Source organism: Crocodylus siamensis, chromosome 11, assembly GCF_052110815.1.
Source record: "Crocodylus siamensis isolate JL-2025a chromosome 11, ASM5211081v1, whole genome shotgun sequence".
NCBI classification, from domain to species: domain Eukaryota; kingdom Metazoa; phylum Chordata; order Crocodylia; family Crocodylidae; genus Crocodylus; species Crocodylus siamensis.
In genome coordinates this window covers 20,474,467-20,487,260 of record NC_143405.1, presented here as the reverse complement: position 1 = coordinate 20,487,260, position 12,794 = coordinate 20,474,467, and the positions used below count along the sequence as shown (strand labels likewise).

The 12,794-nt window shown below is 48.4% G+C and overlaps 1 protein-coding gene across 2 annotated transcripts; it reads right to left on the bottom strand.

Annotated features, from left to right (window-relative positions):
* Positions 1 to 4,289: 4,289 nt before the first annotated feature.
* On the bottom strand, positions 4,290 to 12,775 carry LOC149855574 (uncharacterized). 2 transcript variants are annotated; one of them, XM_090021775.1, is made up of 6 exons: positions 9,880 to 12,775; positions 9,082 to 9,220; positions 8,383 to 8,421; positions 7,172 to 7,225; positions 5,173 to 5,250; positions 4,290 to 4,461 (listed from the first exon to the last, which is right to left on the bottom strand). In XM_090021775.1, the coding sequence occupies exons 1-6, from the start codon at positions 9,931 to 9,933 to the stop codon at positions 4,457 to 4,459; spliced, it is 369 nt and encodes a 122-aa protein (XP_089877901.1). In that variant the 5' UTR covers positions 9,934 to 12,775; the 3' UTR covers positions 4,290 to 4,456. The 2 variants fall into 2 exon arrangements, with proteins under 2 accessions (XP_089877901.1, XP_089877902.1); XM_090021776.1 differs by having other exon boundaries at positions 9,082 to 12,775.
* Between the last annotated feature and the right edge of the window lie 19 nt (positions 12,776 to 12,794).

Genomic DNA, 12,794 nt, shown 5'->3' with positions numbered 1-12,794 from the left:
TCAGGTCAGATAAACAGAAGGTGTGGGCACCAGAAATTGGTGCACTGGAATTTGGGACTAATCAGAGAGAAAAACAAGAGGACAGGCTACTCTATCCTACTTGCTTGGGGCTCCTCAATTTGGCAAGGTAAGGGACTGGAAGTATAATTTGACACTTCTTCTTCTGTCCTTGTCATAAACTAGATGTTTCTCCAGAATCATGCACAAGTAATGACTCTTTCAGTTGCTCCAGTGAGGTCCTCCTTCACACAGGTCTCATTCACCAAGGAGTTGGCAAATGAGCATATGCTCACTAGTCTGTACTTCACTGCACTTGGATATGTTCATGTCATTAGAGTAGCCTCATGTGTGTTTCTGATCTTCCAGTTTGTGTGTGCAGGTGATTTGTGCATCACCATGTTGGCCAATCTAGATCTGCCCCCCTTGGAAGGTCCTCCTGGGGCTCCAGGTCCTTTTCAGAACACCTGATTGCACGTAATCTTCCCTACCATAACCTCAGTTGTGCCCTGTCAGTCATCGTGTCCAACTGCGCAACATTGGTCACAAAACTCATTCATGTTTTAAATCATTTAGTTACTTCTGCGTAACCACAGAGTGGATGCTGGGGTGGGGGTCTTCCATCTGCTGTGATCTTTCTTTTTGGCTTGTTACCTTTCTTCTGATATCAGATAGTGCAATGCCAGCTAGTAAGTACAAGCAATCCTTTGCTGTTGGCTTTAGACATCCTGTTATTTCATGACAGCTGTCATTAAAAATAGGGTCTATTTTCTTGGCGTGAACTGATCATACCCATATTGGACATGCATACTCTGCAGTGGAGTAATGCAAGGCAATAGCAGTGGTTCATAATGTAGCTGGATTTGCTCCCCACTTTGAGGTGACCAACTCTTGAAGTATGTTGTTGCGAGTGCTGACTTTCCCTTTCCTCTTCTCTACATTTGCTTTGAAGGTAAGTCTCTGAGGACATCAAGATGATGGGTGTGTAAGGTTAAAAGCTACTTTAGCAAAATGCTTATGTAGAAAGCTCACTTTTCAGAGCTTGGGTTGAGGCCCAGACTTGAAATCCTGCTGTTTTGATTGGTGCAGCCCATCCACCAATAATGAGGCAGCGGGAGAAATAAAGTCACACTCCTTTCGTAAGGGGATGGGGGAGAAGAGCTCTCCAGACCTGACTGAAGACTGTAAACTGTCAGGTCCGAAAGACTTCAGGGGCTGAGCCCTGGAGCATATAAAAGGAGCAGCACGCTCAGCAGGAGGGGAAGTACGGTGAGGGACTCAAGAAAAGCGGAGCCAAGAAAAGCTGGGGAGCTCTTCCCCAGCGGGCAATAGGCCCATGGCTCCTGAAGCTGCCACTGGAGAAGCAGACTTGGGAGTGGTGCGAGCCCGCTCAAGCTGTTGATGGCACACAGGGACAGTGCTCGGAGACCTGGCTCTAGGAGTGGTGTGAGACTATTCAGGCCCATCACGGTGTGTGGTTCGGTGCACGGAGCCCAGGCTTTGGGAACTGCAAGTAGCAGCTTGAGCCTGCAACCCTGGGAGGGCCAGCGAGCCACACAGTGCATGGGGCAGTGCACGGGGCAAAGGCCTTGGGGCTACAGCGAGGCAGCTCAGGTCCCATCACTCGGCAAGCAGCCAGGTCCCACGGTGCGCAGGGTGGTGCATGGGCCCAAGCCTCGGGAGCCAGGGAGCAGCAGATACTGCTTGGGTTAGCCACCTGGTGTGAGGATGGCTGGCTGGAGCCAGAAGGGCCTGGCCTGTGCTAAGAGAGCCCTCAGTGCCGAGCCAGGGCATGGGGAAATAGTAGCGCTGCAGCATGAGGTCCAGGACCCAGGAGGCAGCAGCAGTGGTGCAGCAGCTGAGAGGAGCTGAGCCCTCGATGCCCAAAGCGGGACACAGGGTGGGGAGGAACCCAGCAGCACGGGAGAGGCCTGGAGAGGTGCTTCAGCAGAGGAGACCCCATCGAGCTGCACCCAGACCACTGCCACCTGACAGTGCGAGTCATTGGGCCCTTGGGTCCTGCAGGGGAGAGACATTTGGGGCAGGCAAACCCAGAGAAGGGGCTGGGTGAGCAGCCCCCCGCCTAGTCAAGGCCCTAAGGGGAGGGGCCCCTGGTGCTCACTGGACATCCCCCAAGGGACCCCATTGGAAGGAGGGCTGTCTCTTGCCATGGGTCAGGGACTGTATTAAGGAATAGGTGTTATTAAGATTGTTCATGTTTGCCTTATATTTTGTAATTAAAATGTTGTATTGTGATGCTGTAAATAGCTTTATTTAGGATTTGACCTTGGTTATTTGTTAGTGTTCTCTGTGTAAATATATGTATATGATATTTAGTTTTATGTTTATGTATATTATAACGTAATAAACTGTATATAGTTAAGAACTTTGGGCTTGGGCTAACTCTATAGAGGAAAGAGGGCTCTGCTTGAAATTCTGGCATCCCTCTCACGGCGGCACCCCCTCCTGCCTTCCCATCCCATTCAACTGAGAATAGGGCACACTCTTGGGTGCACATGGGTCACACCTAGCATAAGCAATGCTATTCTGTGCCTCAATATAATTATAGGACACTGAAAACTGAGGTGCCCTATTTTTGACTTGTATATTGCCTGTCAGCAAGCAGGTTGTAAGAGGATGTGGTTTGACACTTCAGACCTTAGCAAACAGTGTGAGGCAGGAAGATGCAGGTGATACGTAAATAAGCAAAATGGCTAGATGCTGGTAAAGTACAGCTGGCTACTGCAAAGGTATGTTTTTGAGGCCAGTAAACCACACACAAAATTCAGCTGTATCAAGAATAAGCTGTAAAACATGACTGGTTCACTCTCGAAACCACAGTAACACTCCTCTGATACAGTGCCTTAGCAACTACAGCAAATTTGAAGTGCTGTCAGGCGACTGGCACTTAACAGCTTGCGAAACATTTCTCACGGGAACTCTGGGACGCCCGGCCAGCAGATTCTGGGGATCTTGACACTGAAGTCCTCCACAACTTGCAACTGTGCATCTGCAGTATATTACATTATATGTAAGTGAAGCAAGCTTGTAGTTTCATAATAAGTCAAGCCAATTACTGCAATGGTTCCTTAATCACCACTTCACCCACTAATTCCAAAATTATTCCCAGTAATCCCAACAGGTGGACTGGAAGGAATGAGCTTTACCATCATGGTTATCATCCCCACCATCACCTGGGATCTGAGGACCCACCATAAGACTACTGGCTTTTCCTCATCCAGATCCTATAATGTCCCAATAAGATGACATTGTAAACTCAAACCCACAGCAGGGCCAGCAGAAGCACAGAATCAGCAGCTCCATTCTCAAGACGTGTTGAGGAGTGGGGCAGTGCAATGGTCAAGTGTTTAGCTCTGGCAGTCAAATACCAGGGAGTGGAGATGTGCTGGGGGGAAATCAGTTCAGACTGAACTGAAACTTAAACTATGTTGTATTTTCTTGCTGTATCAAAAAACCCAACAAACCCAAAACAAAACAAAAAAACCCACTTGTTTGCTCTGACACATCTTCAAACTGAAGTTATCTGGTTTGTTTTGGACCCAAAATTGGCAAAAAAGGAGCCCCTCCTCTCTTTCTACCTGTGTGAAACCAGTGTGAAACACCTAGGTTCAGTCCCTTCTTGTGAAGTGATCACAGAGAAAGGACTAAAAGGCAATCCAAGGAGGAATAGTAATATAGCTCAGAGAGCCCTTGCAGATTATAACTTGCCTCCCTCTTCCTCCTCAGCCTGCTGATATACCCTCCTCACCTGAGAAGATTTGAACCTACATCTCCCAAGAGTGTGCCCTCACCTTCAGGCTATAAACTGCTGTGGAGCCAGGGACTTGCTACATGTCCCTCCTTTGGCCACAGATCCACTTCAAATAGACATTTAAATTTTCACTAGCCCAAGGCAGCATCCTCACCACCAGGCTGGAGAACTGGCCTCACACTCATGGTCTTACACAAACTGGAGTGGCTGGAACAGGAGGGGTAAGGGACCCCGTCTCAGAGTACCCAGTGGTAGCAGGGTTAATTGCTTCCCGGATAGAGAGGTTGACAGATGCATGTGCGTGCGCACACACACACACACACACTCTCTCTCTCCCCCTCTTCCCCCTTTGGAAGTTTTGCTTGGTTTAATATCCACAAGGGAAACCAGAAGCCATTTCTCCTGCTGCCTACCTCTGTTATTTTGCGTACAAACCTTCCAAAGGCTGTGGACGAGAAGCTGATATCTATCTCCATGGCACGAATGTTTTGATGAGGATGAAAAAGAAAGGACTCTGAAACATACTTTGCTTTAATTTCTCGACCCAAATGCTTTCCATTCTGTATCACATGGGGTGCTGCTCTCACAAACACCCTGAGAAAGGCTTTCTTGGCAGTTGTACCGCAGTGCTCTGTTCGGTCTGTTGAGTTCACTGTCATTTCATTTTTTCGTAAGTGGGTTCTTCTTTCACACTGGGGAAAAAATACACATCACTTGCCCCCAGCACTCTGCAACATGCCTGCCTCTGCTACAGGGGCTGCTTAGCACTTATGGAAAAGCCCCTTCAACCTAGTAATCAAACTCAGGATATGATGCACTTCGGGGCCAGCATGAGGCAAGGTACAGAACCGGCAGGCATAGAGCCAGGTCAGAAACCTCTAATTGCTTCTGCAGAATCATCTATGATGTAAGCCTCCTGCATACGGTTGCCTCTTCCTCACAAAGGTCTACAAGGCAGAGGTGCGGGCATCCTGCTGATATACCCGCCGCACCTGTAAGGGTGAAACCTTGCAGAGCCACAGACAGAGATCAGTCCCCTGCGTACACTACCTTCCCTTTTGGAGCGTTAGCGAGTGGCATGGACTCAGTGACCCCATAAGACAATGGTAAAGGGACTCAAAGGGCAAAAGTGCTCCTCCAAAACGGGGACAAAATGCCTTCTCTAGACTAAAAGAAAACAGGATATTACCAAGAAATAAGGGAAGCTAAGAAGGATGAAGGCCATTCTGAGACATGAAATTCATGCTGAAATGCTGTCAGAAGCCTAGTAACTTTGCAGCTTATAAGAAAGATGGGTTCTGTCCATCTCCAGCATAGGGAATGATGCCTGCCAGAAAAACTATCTATCCCAGTAAGTTTGTACAGCCCCATGTTAAATACACTTGGACTTTTATTTAACATACCCATGAAGGGGTCTGTTGCTCGGTACAAGGTACACGTCACTAGGATTCTCAGACACTGGCTTACGAAGGGCTCCAAACCTGATGGGAAAAGGAGAGAGGACCACATAAAACTTCGTTCTGGTGGCACTTGAAATCCCGGAACAGGAAAGCTCCAGACCTCCCCCAGGGAATCAGCAGCACCACGCTCTAACACCCAGAGCTTTCTCCATGGTAGCTCCACACCTCCCCCAGGGAATCAGCAGCACCGCGCTCTAACACCCAGAGCTTTCTCCATGGTACCAACGCTGAGTGTGACAGACTGGGAGAGCAAATGAGGCCTCGCTGCAATGCAGGAGCAGGCCCAGCTGAATCACCACCCACTCGAATGTACCACGGGGGCCTCAGAAAGCCCCTGTGAGACACTATGAGGGACTGTGTTTACACTGTTATCTGGAGAATTAGTTGTAATAACCCAACAGTGTGAACGGATACCACAGCACGACTGGTAAAGAAATGAGAAGCACAGCAGTAGTGCTGCATGAACAGGGACCAACTTCCTGTGATGATCACCAATGGGCTAGATTAGTGGTTTTCAACCTTTTGAGACTCAAGGCACACCCTGGAAAATGCCAGCTCTTAGTTTTCACTTGATTTTGGACTGCAGAAAAATAATAGAGCATTGTTCTGTCACACAGAACTCAGAAAGACCACAGCAGGGCATTACCGCTATGAATTCCTGTTTCAAATCCCTTGAAAATGATACATTGAACAGCACTAATGTTGTGTGGCACTGTGACACCCCTGAACAGATCCTAAGACAACCCAGGGTGCATCAGATCCCAGGCTGAGAATCACTGGTCCAAAAAGTTTTCTCCCTCCTTTCTGTCAGATACATCACACAACGACTGGCAGAGGAAAGATCTAAGGGAATGGGCACTTCTTTACCTTCCTCTTAAGAAGCTCTACTTTGGGACCAGGAGAAGTGCCATTTGGTACAATGCCTAACCCTCCACAGTACAGGCCACCTGCCCCCTGCTTGTCCCAAATGTACAGGCCACCTTCCCCTCTTCAGTCCCTCACCTTCCCTGCCACCATGCCTATTTTTGTAGCCCTGTCTGGGAGAGCTAGCTGAAAGGGCTAAAGCAGTGAAGCCTTTAGTCAGAAGGAATGTCTGGTAAAATAATTCAGTAACAAGCTTAGCCCAGCACCAGGTGGAACTCATTTGAGAGGCCCTGAATCAAATGTTAGGCCTGAACTGCCTGGCTGACTAGGCATCAGACAGGATAACTTAGGAGAGTGATAAATAAGTTCTGTTAATCATGCATTAGAATATGGGAAGTGAAAACAGTTTAGGTATTGGGTATAGCCTAGTTACCTATGCATGCAGTAGCCCACAACTGGATTAGTCAATGAGCACTGCCTGTATAAAGGATGCATCCTTTTAAAGGAATTTGAATCTGTCTGGCCCTGCACCTATTCCCTCTGTCAGTTGGCTCGATTAACTGGCCAATAGCATATAACAGGTGTTCTGGTGTAGATGTGCATGGTGCAGTGCATGTGTTCAAGTCTGCCATAATGAAATGGAAAGAAGTGCCCCTGGGGGCTACAACATCATTCTCAGTCCCTCCTATCCCCAAGTGAATGGCCCCTGTGCATCCTGTTCCTAATTCACAAGGATGTAGGTTTTGCTCATGCTGTCGGCAGCTGTGGGCTTCTTCGTTTCGGAGGAAGCCTGGGAGGTAAAGTCACCCCTGCCCCTTCGCTGAGTTTGGGAGAGCTCCCTATGAAGAAACACCCTTTGCTCAGAAGCAGCTCCTCCCATGTAGCAAGGGCAGGCCGGATGGGCCCCCGTCCCTCTTTCCTGATATTTCATAGGTAAAAACAACTAGAACCCTGCCGTCTCCCTGGAGCGAGCCCCTGCAGCCCTTTTTATCTATCAAAAGGAACAAAGAATGGCAAAAACATATTATTATACAATCTTTGCCAAAACACTTTTGCATAGAAGAGATTTCTGACTCACCTGGATCCTGGGTGCAGCTCACCGGGGTTTGCATATATAAAGTCAGGATGGGATCTGCAATTACACAAGGAGCATTTCAGTGCACCAGCTAGCACCAAGCAGGGAGCAGGAGTCAAACCCATTATTCTTCAAGAAGTGGCACAACCCAGCCCACGGTGACTCCAGCAGGCACCAGGACCTCAGCTGCTGTTCTCTTCTGCACTGCTACCTCTCCTGCCACCCCAAGTGCCTTGCTCATCCTGGCTGACAGCTGAGCAAAGTAGACTTTGACACAAAAATACACAGATGAGCCTGCCTGCCTCCTACTTCCCTTGAGTGCTGGGGGCCACGTCAGAAGCAAGGGCATAAACAGCACAGTATCCCAGCAAGCAAATATGCATACAGCAATAATCACATCTCAACAGTCTGCATTCCCTCTTATCCAGCCCTTCAGCCTTTTGCCCACTCCCCAGGACCCACAGTACAGGAGATGCATAAAAGGAAAAGCCTGTGAGATATTAGGTCTTTGGTTGCAGATAGGATAGGCACTGCCAAGACACGGGCTACACCATGAAAAGGTGTGAGGCAGGGTCGGTTGCTACGCATACAACTTGCCTGACACAAACCCATAAAAGCAAAGAAGTGAATGATTAAGCCTCTTAATGGGTGAAGGAGAGGTACCATAGACACCAAGCCATGTTGTTGGCTCTTCGCACAAATTCAGAATACAATGGGAGCCCTGGTTTTAACCTTGCAACAGGCCCCAGGATCCCTGGACTCTGCTCTGTGAAGTTAACCTTTTTCTCACCTGCACTGATGCTGTGAAACTGAGACAAAAGTACCTGTACTATTCCCTGAACCACCTTAGAGTCAGGGACAATATTTTACCTCAGATACTCTGTGCTGCAGTGTTTTCCAAAAATATATATGTTTAAACTTCTGCTTCATCAGTGACTGCAAATATTTTTATTTCTTTTGGATGCAGAATAACGTCAAATTTCAAAGATTTCCCATAAAATTAAAATCTGGTTTCTCAGCCAGCTCTGACTGTGCTGGACAGAGCATCTCCCAGACTTACCTTGCCCCCTTTCACCTGTCTGAACACACCCCTTCCCATATTGTTTCCCCTCAGTGCTGGCAATTGAAGATGCAGGTGCTGGACAAACTGAGGAGCCTCCTTTCCCTGCTCCAACTATACTTACTGCCAGCAACAGTGAATCTGGGGCACTTACGGGATGGGAAGGGCATCTTCCTCTTTCGTTCCAAAAAGCCTTAAAAATAAGAAACACTGCTTAGCAGAGAGGGGCTGCAGGAAGGGGATGATGGTGTTTACAACTGGAGCATGTATCTTGCTGATGGGAAAGAAGCACCCACCCGGCTCTGGGGAATTGACTGGTTATATTTTTCAGGTTGGCTGAGGAGTCCAGGCCCTCTAAGGCAGTGGTTCACAACTGTTTTTGTACCAGGACCCATTTGTAAACATCGATGGCCAGCCCTGACCCAGTGCCCCCCACCCCCAGCATGGGGGCCGAGAGGCATTAGGGAGCCCCAAACAGCCCTCGCAGGCTGGAACTCTGCCAGCCTGCAAGGGAAAAGCCAGTTTCCCACATTTTTCTCCTGTAGAGGAAAATCCATTTTTCAAGTTTGTTCGTGACCTTTTCATAGATTCTTGCAATGCCCTTTTGGGTCGCAACTTATGCATTGAGAAATGCTTCTCTAAGGGATCTTAGTGGGGATTATTATTAGAAACCCCCCTGCCTTAACCTATAAAAAAGCTTTCAGCTACTGCCAAATTGGGCATCAGACCAGCTCTCCCAGGGATTCAGCCCCCCACATCTTCCCTAGTGACCCCAAGGAGGGGAGGGAGGATACCTGGCTTTATCAACTCTGCCCATCCTCTGAGGGACAGGAGTATTGCACTTGTCACTCACCTTTGCCCCCAGTCTGTACATCGGATAAGGGCTGCTGCAAGCAGGAGAGCAATGATGGAGAACACATTGAGGATGGCCAGCGTGATGTTGATTGCTGCCACAGATCCGTGGCTTGGCCCATCTGGGCATTTGCATTCCCCTGACATTGCACAGAAATAAGGCTTGTATCACCCTCCAGGTAAACCATACAGAAAGCACCCATCACAATGGGGGATAAATGTGTAGGATCTACTGCATGCTCAAACTGACACCCCATAACCCATGGAGCACCTCAAAATCTCCCGCACTCCTCCTCACATCAAACATATTCAGCCCAGCCTCAAGATAACTCCCACCCCTCCCCATGTGCCTAGTCCTGCCTCCCATGATAAATCATCCCAACCACATGCAGTGTGGCCAGATCAGCCCCACACCTAAACAATGGACGTAGCACTTCTCACACTAACCCGCCATACACAAGCACTGACACACTGCAGTGAGTGACACACCCGGAGAGTGTGCTCTCTAAGGCATGGATGCGTTCACTGGCCAAGTCCCATCTCAGAATACACCCCTCACCTGCACAGTGACACTACGATATGTCACAATACACTTCTCCCCATTCACACTGCCATGTCATAATGACCTCCTCCCTGACCCACTGTCAAGTGTCAGAATAACCCTGCTTCCCTGGGCACATACTCCCTCGTGTTGCCATGTCACAACGCTCTCCCTCCGCACACAACCACAGCACCATGTCACAGTAGACATTGTGCAGACACACGTGGGACTCTGAGATGAGGTATCGAGGCTACTCACTAGAGGTTCTTGTCCCACTCTTATCCCTGAAGCAGCTGAGCTCCTTCTAGTCATGCACTGAGTGGCATGACTAATCCCTGTCCTGTTTGGTTCCCTTCTCCTCTTATCTCCTCAAGGGGAACTGCGTCTACAGGGTAGTGTTTGGGCAGGGAGTGCTCAATTGTTGCTGTCATTTAGAAATACACCTGTGCTGCTCTGTGTTTCTGAAATTAAAGGCAGGTCAGAAATGTGCATCTGGCAGTAGACAGGCAGAGTTACGCCTGTGGTGGATCATCCAGTGTCCTGGGCAGGTTTATTTCACAGTCTGGGACCAACTGACAAGGAAAATGGACTTACCTTACAGTGCCTAATGTTCTTTGCGATATTCTGCCATTGCAGAGGCATCTATGCTTCATGCCCCCAGCCCCAAAGGCTTGTCAGTCAGCTGTGCTTGTACAGCATGCATGCACCCTGCACCTGCTTGGACCACAACTCCTTCACAAGTGCAGAATACAAATGTGCAGGGCACCTTAATTTGGCAAGGCTGGCAAATGGAAGTATAATGTGACACTGATGCTAGGAGGATGGGTGGATTGGAAGGAACCACTTTACCATCCTAACTGCCAGCTCCCCACCCAGCACATGGACTTTAGGACTCACCATAACACTAGTGGCCCTTCATCATCCTGATCCAAAGATGTCTCTATTAGGTGACACTGCCTGTAGGTTAGCCCACACAACCACTGGAATGTGAGATCCATATTCATATTTCATAGTTTCTAGGGTTGGAAGGGACCTGAGCAGATCATCTAGTCCTACCCCCTGCCATGGCAGGAAAGAGTACTGGGGTCAAACGACCCCAGCAAGATGTTCATCTAACCTCCTCTTAAAGACCCCCAGGGTAGGGGCCAGCACTTCTCTTGGAAGTTGGTTCCAGACCCTAGCCGCCCTGTCTATGACGTCCTGATCACTCCAGCCCTTCAATATTGTTGTCACTCCAGCCCTTGAATATTCTTTTCCTTCAACAGCTTCCTTCTTTTTATTTCTATTGCTCTCTTTTGGCTTTCTGTTTAAAAGTCTGGCTTAGCCAGCCATGGCTACATCTTATGCGACTATGGACAAGCCAATGACCAGAAGGGATGCCCGAGAAGACTGGTAAGCAGTCAACTTGGGTTAGCATAAGGCATCTGGTAACGGTCCTCATGATGCTGTTTTAAGGCTGTACTCCACTAACTTAATGTGTGTGTTCCAGCCCAACACTGGTGCACAGTACTCAGCAGAAGCATACGCAAGTGGCAAAATGGAGGTGCAAAGTGTTTGGAAATTTGCACCCCAGATGGTGCCAGCAAAGAAAGGGCTAAGAGCTCCCGTGGTGATAACCAGAAAAGCTTACACTATGAAACTATGGTATAAATACCTAGAAAACAGCAGCCCTGGTATCCTTAAAGGAGCATGCCAAATCACTGGTACACATGCTGAGAGACCCAGTACCTTGGCAGGCAAATCTTCTTAATATATTCTGCATTTCCTTGAAGAACAGAGACCTGGAGCCATAATGCCCTTCCCAGAGTTACTGCAGTGGTAATGGATTTAGTTTCTAAGCAAGGTGCATCTACAACTGTGTATAAAAATGTTTTTAGCAATAGTTCTTTGAGGACAATGGTACCTTAGGAAGCACAGCTAGGAAGGGGTATCTTTCCTGGAGATGAGGAAGTTCAGCCAGAGAGAGTTGCAAGATGTTGCAAGGTGGACACAGTGTTAAGAGGGCTAAAAATCACCATTTTAAAGTTAAAGCACTCAGGATAGTGTGTGGCTGGGTGTGGGTGTCTGATTTTTTTAAAAATTTTTTTGCAAAAAAGATTTGTTGTGACAAATCTGAATAAATGCATGAGGAACTTGCAAGACGTTTCCACTAGGGGGCAGCAGGCAGACATCATTCATTCTCAGTCATGGACAGTTAAGAGTGAAGTGACTTATTTAAGGAAAATTTGTCATGTTCCAAGTCAAACCAGCCAAATCAATGTCAAATCTGTGAGTCATTCAAGAACCATAAGTGGCCCTACTACTGGCAAACATTCTCCACCCGTACCTGGGGCTTCAGATGCTTCCCAATCCTTTGGCATGAGTCCTACGTGCAGGCCCAAGCCTGGAGGCTTGGGGTTCAGACGCCCCAAGTTTCACTTGCCCTCAGCTGTATGGCCGCAGGAGCAAACTAGGAAGGTGTCTCACATTTCCATAAAGTGGGCATAAAACGAAGATCTTCCCACTGGAAGTGAAAGTGGGAGGCTAACTATGCCTTACCTCAGTCAAGGTACTACCCCCCCCCAAGAAAGTGGCTTTCCCTTGTAACTAGGAAAACCACCTTAGTGGTCATGGTATTTCCCCTGCCAGATGCAGCTGTCCCGATTTTTGTCCTTGAATGAGGGGCATGAGGACATGCCTGGCTCAGCTGCAGCCCAGTGGACAACCCCTTCAAAGACTGCAATCTTACATGCTCGCACACACCTGCAATGGGATCCATGCACACTGTGCAAGATTCCAAGCAGCTGTTTTAATGGCTCGAGGTTTGCTTCTCCCCCTAAAGGATCAGCACTACTAGGCCTGCAGAGACTAGTCTGGCTCATTATTGCCTGGCCCTTAAGCCTGGCCTTGCAGTTCAACAGCTGGTGGAGACTGAAAAGGCCATATCCCTCTGAATCATCAGCTCCACATCTGAGAGAGGCCTATACAGGGGTGAGCAGGCCCTATGGCTTTTCCTGTACTTTTGCCAATGTGAGTATGGCATAAAGAATCCTCTACCTCTGGCCATCTGCAAAAGACTGTTCTGTCCATGCTGCAGGGACATGACTAGTACTTGCAGTCAAAAGCCTCCTCCTTGAACACAGCCCCAGCATCTCTGTTAGTACAGGCTGCGTGGAGGTCCCAGAAGGGCATCT

Excerpts from the sequence above, each read along its gene's own strand:
- LOC149855574 (XM_090021775.1), bottom strand. The coding sequence starts at position 9,933 with ATGACTAGAAGGAGCTCAGCTGCTTCAGGGATAAGAGTGGGACAAGAA. Across the intron at positions 9,221-9,879 it reads GAGTGGGACAAGAACCTCTA|GGGAATGCAAATGCCCAGAT; the intron begins GTGAGTAGCCTC and ends GTGCAATGTCAG. Across the intron at positions 7,226-8,382 it reads GAAGATGCCCTTCCCATCCC|ATCCCATCCTGACTTTATAT; the intron begins GTAAGTGCCCCA and ends GTGTAATTGCAG.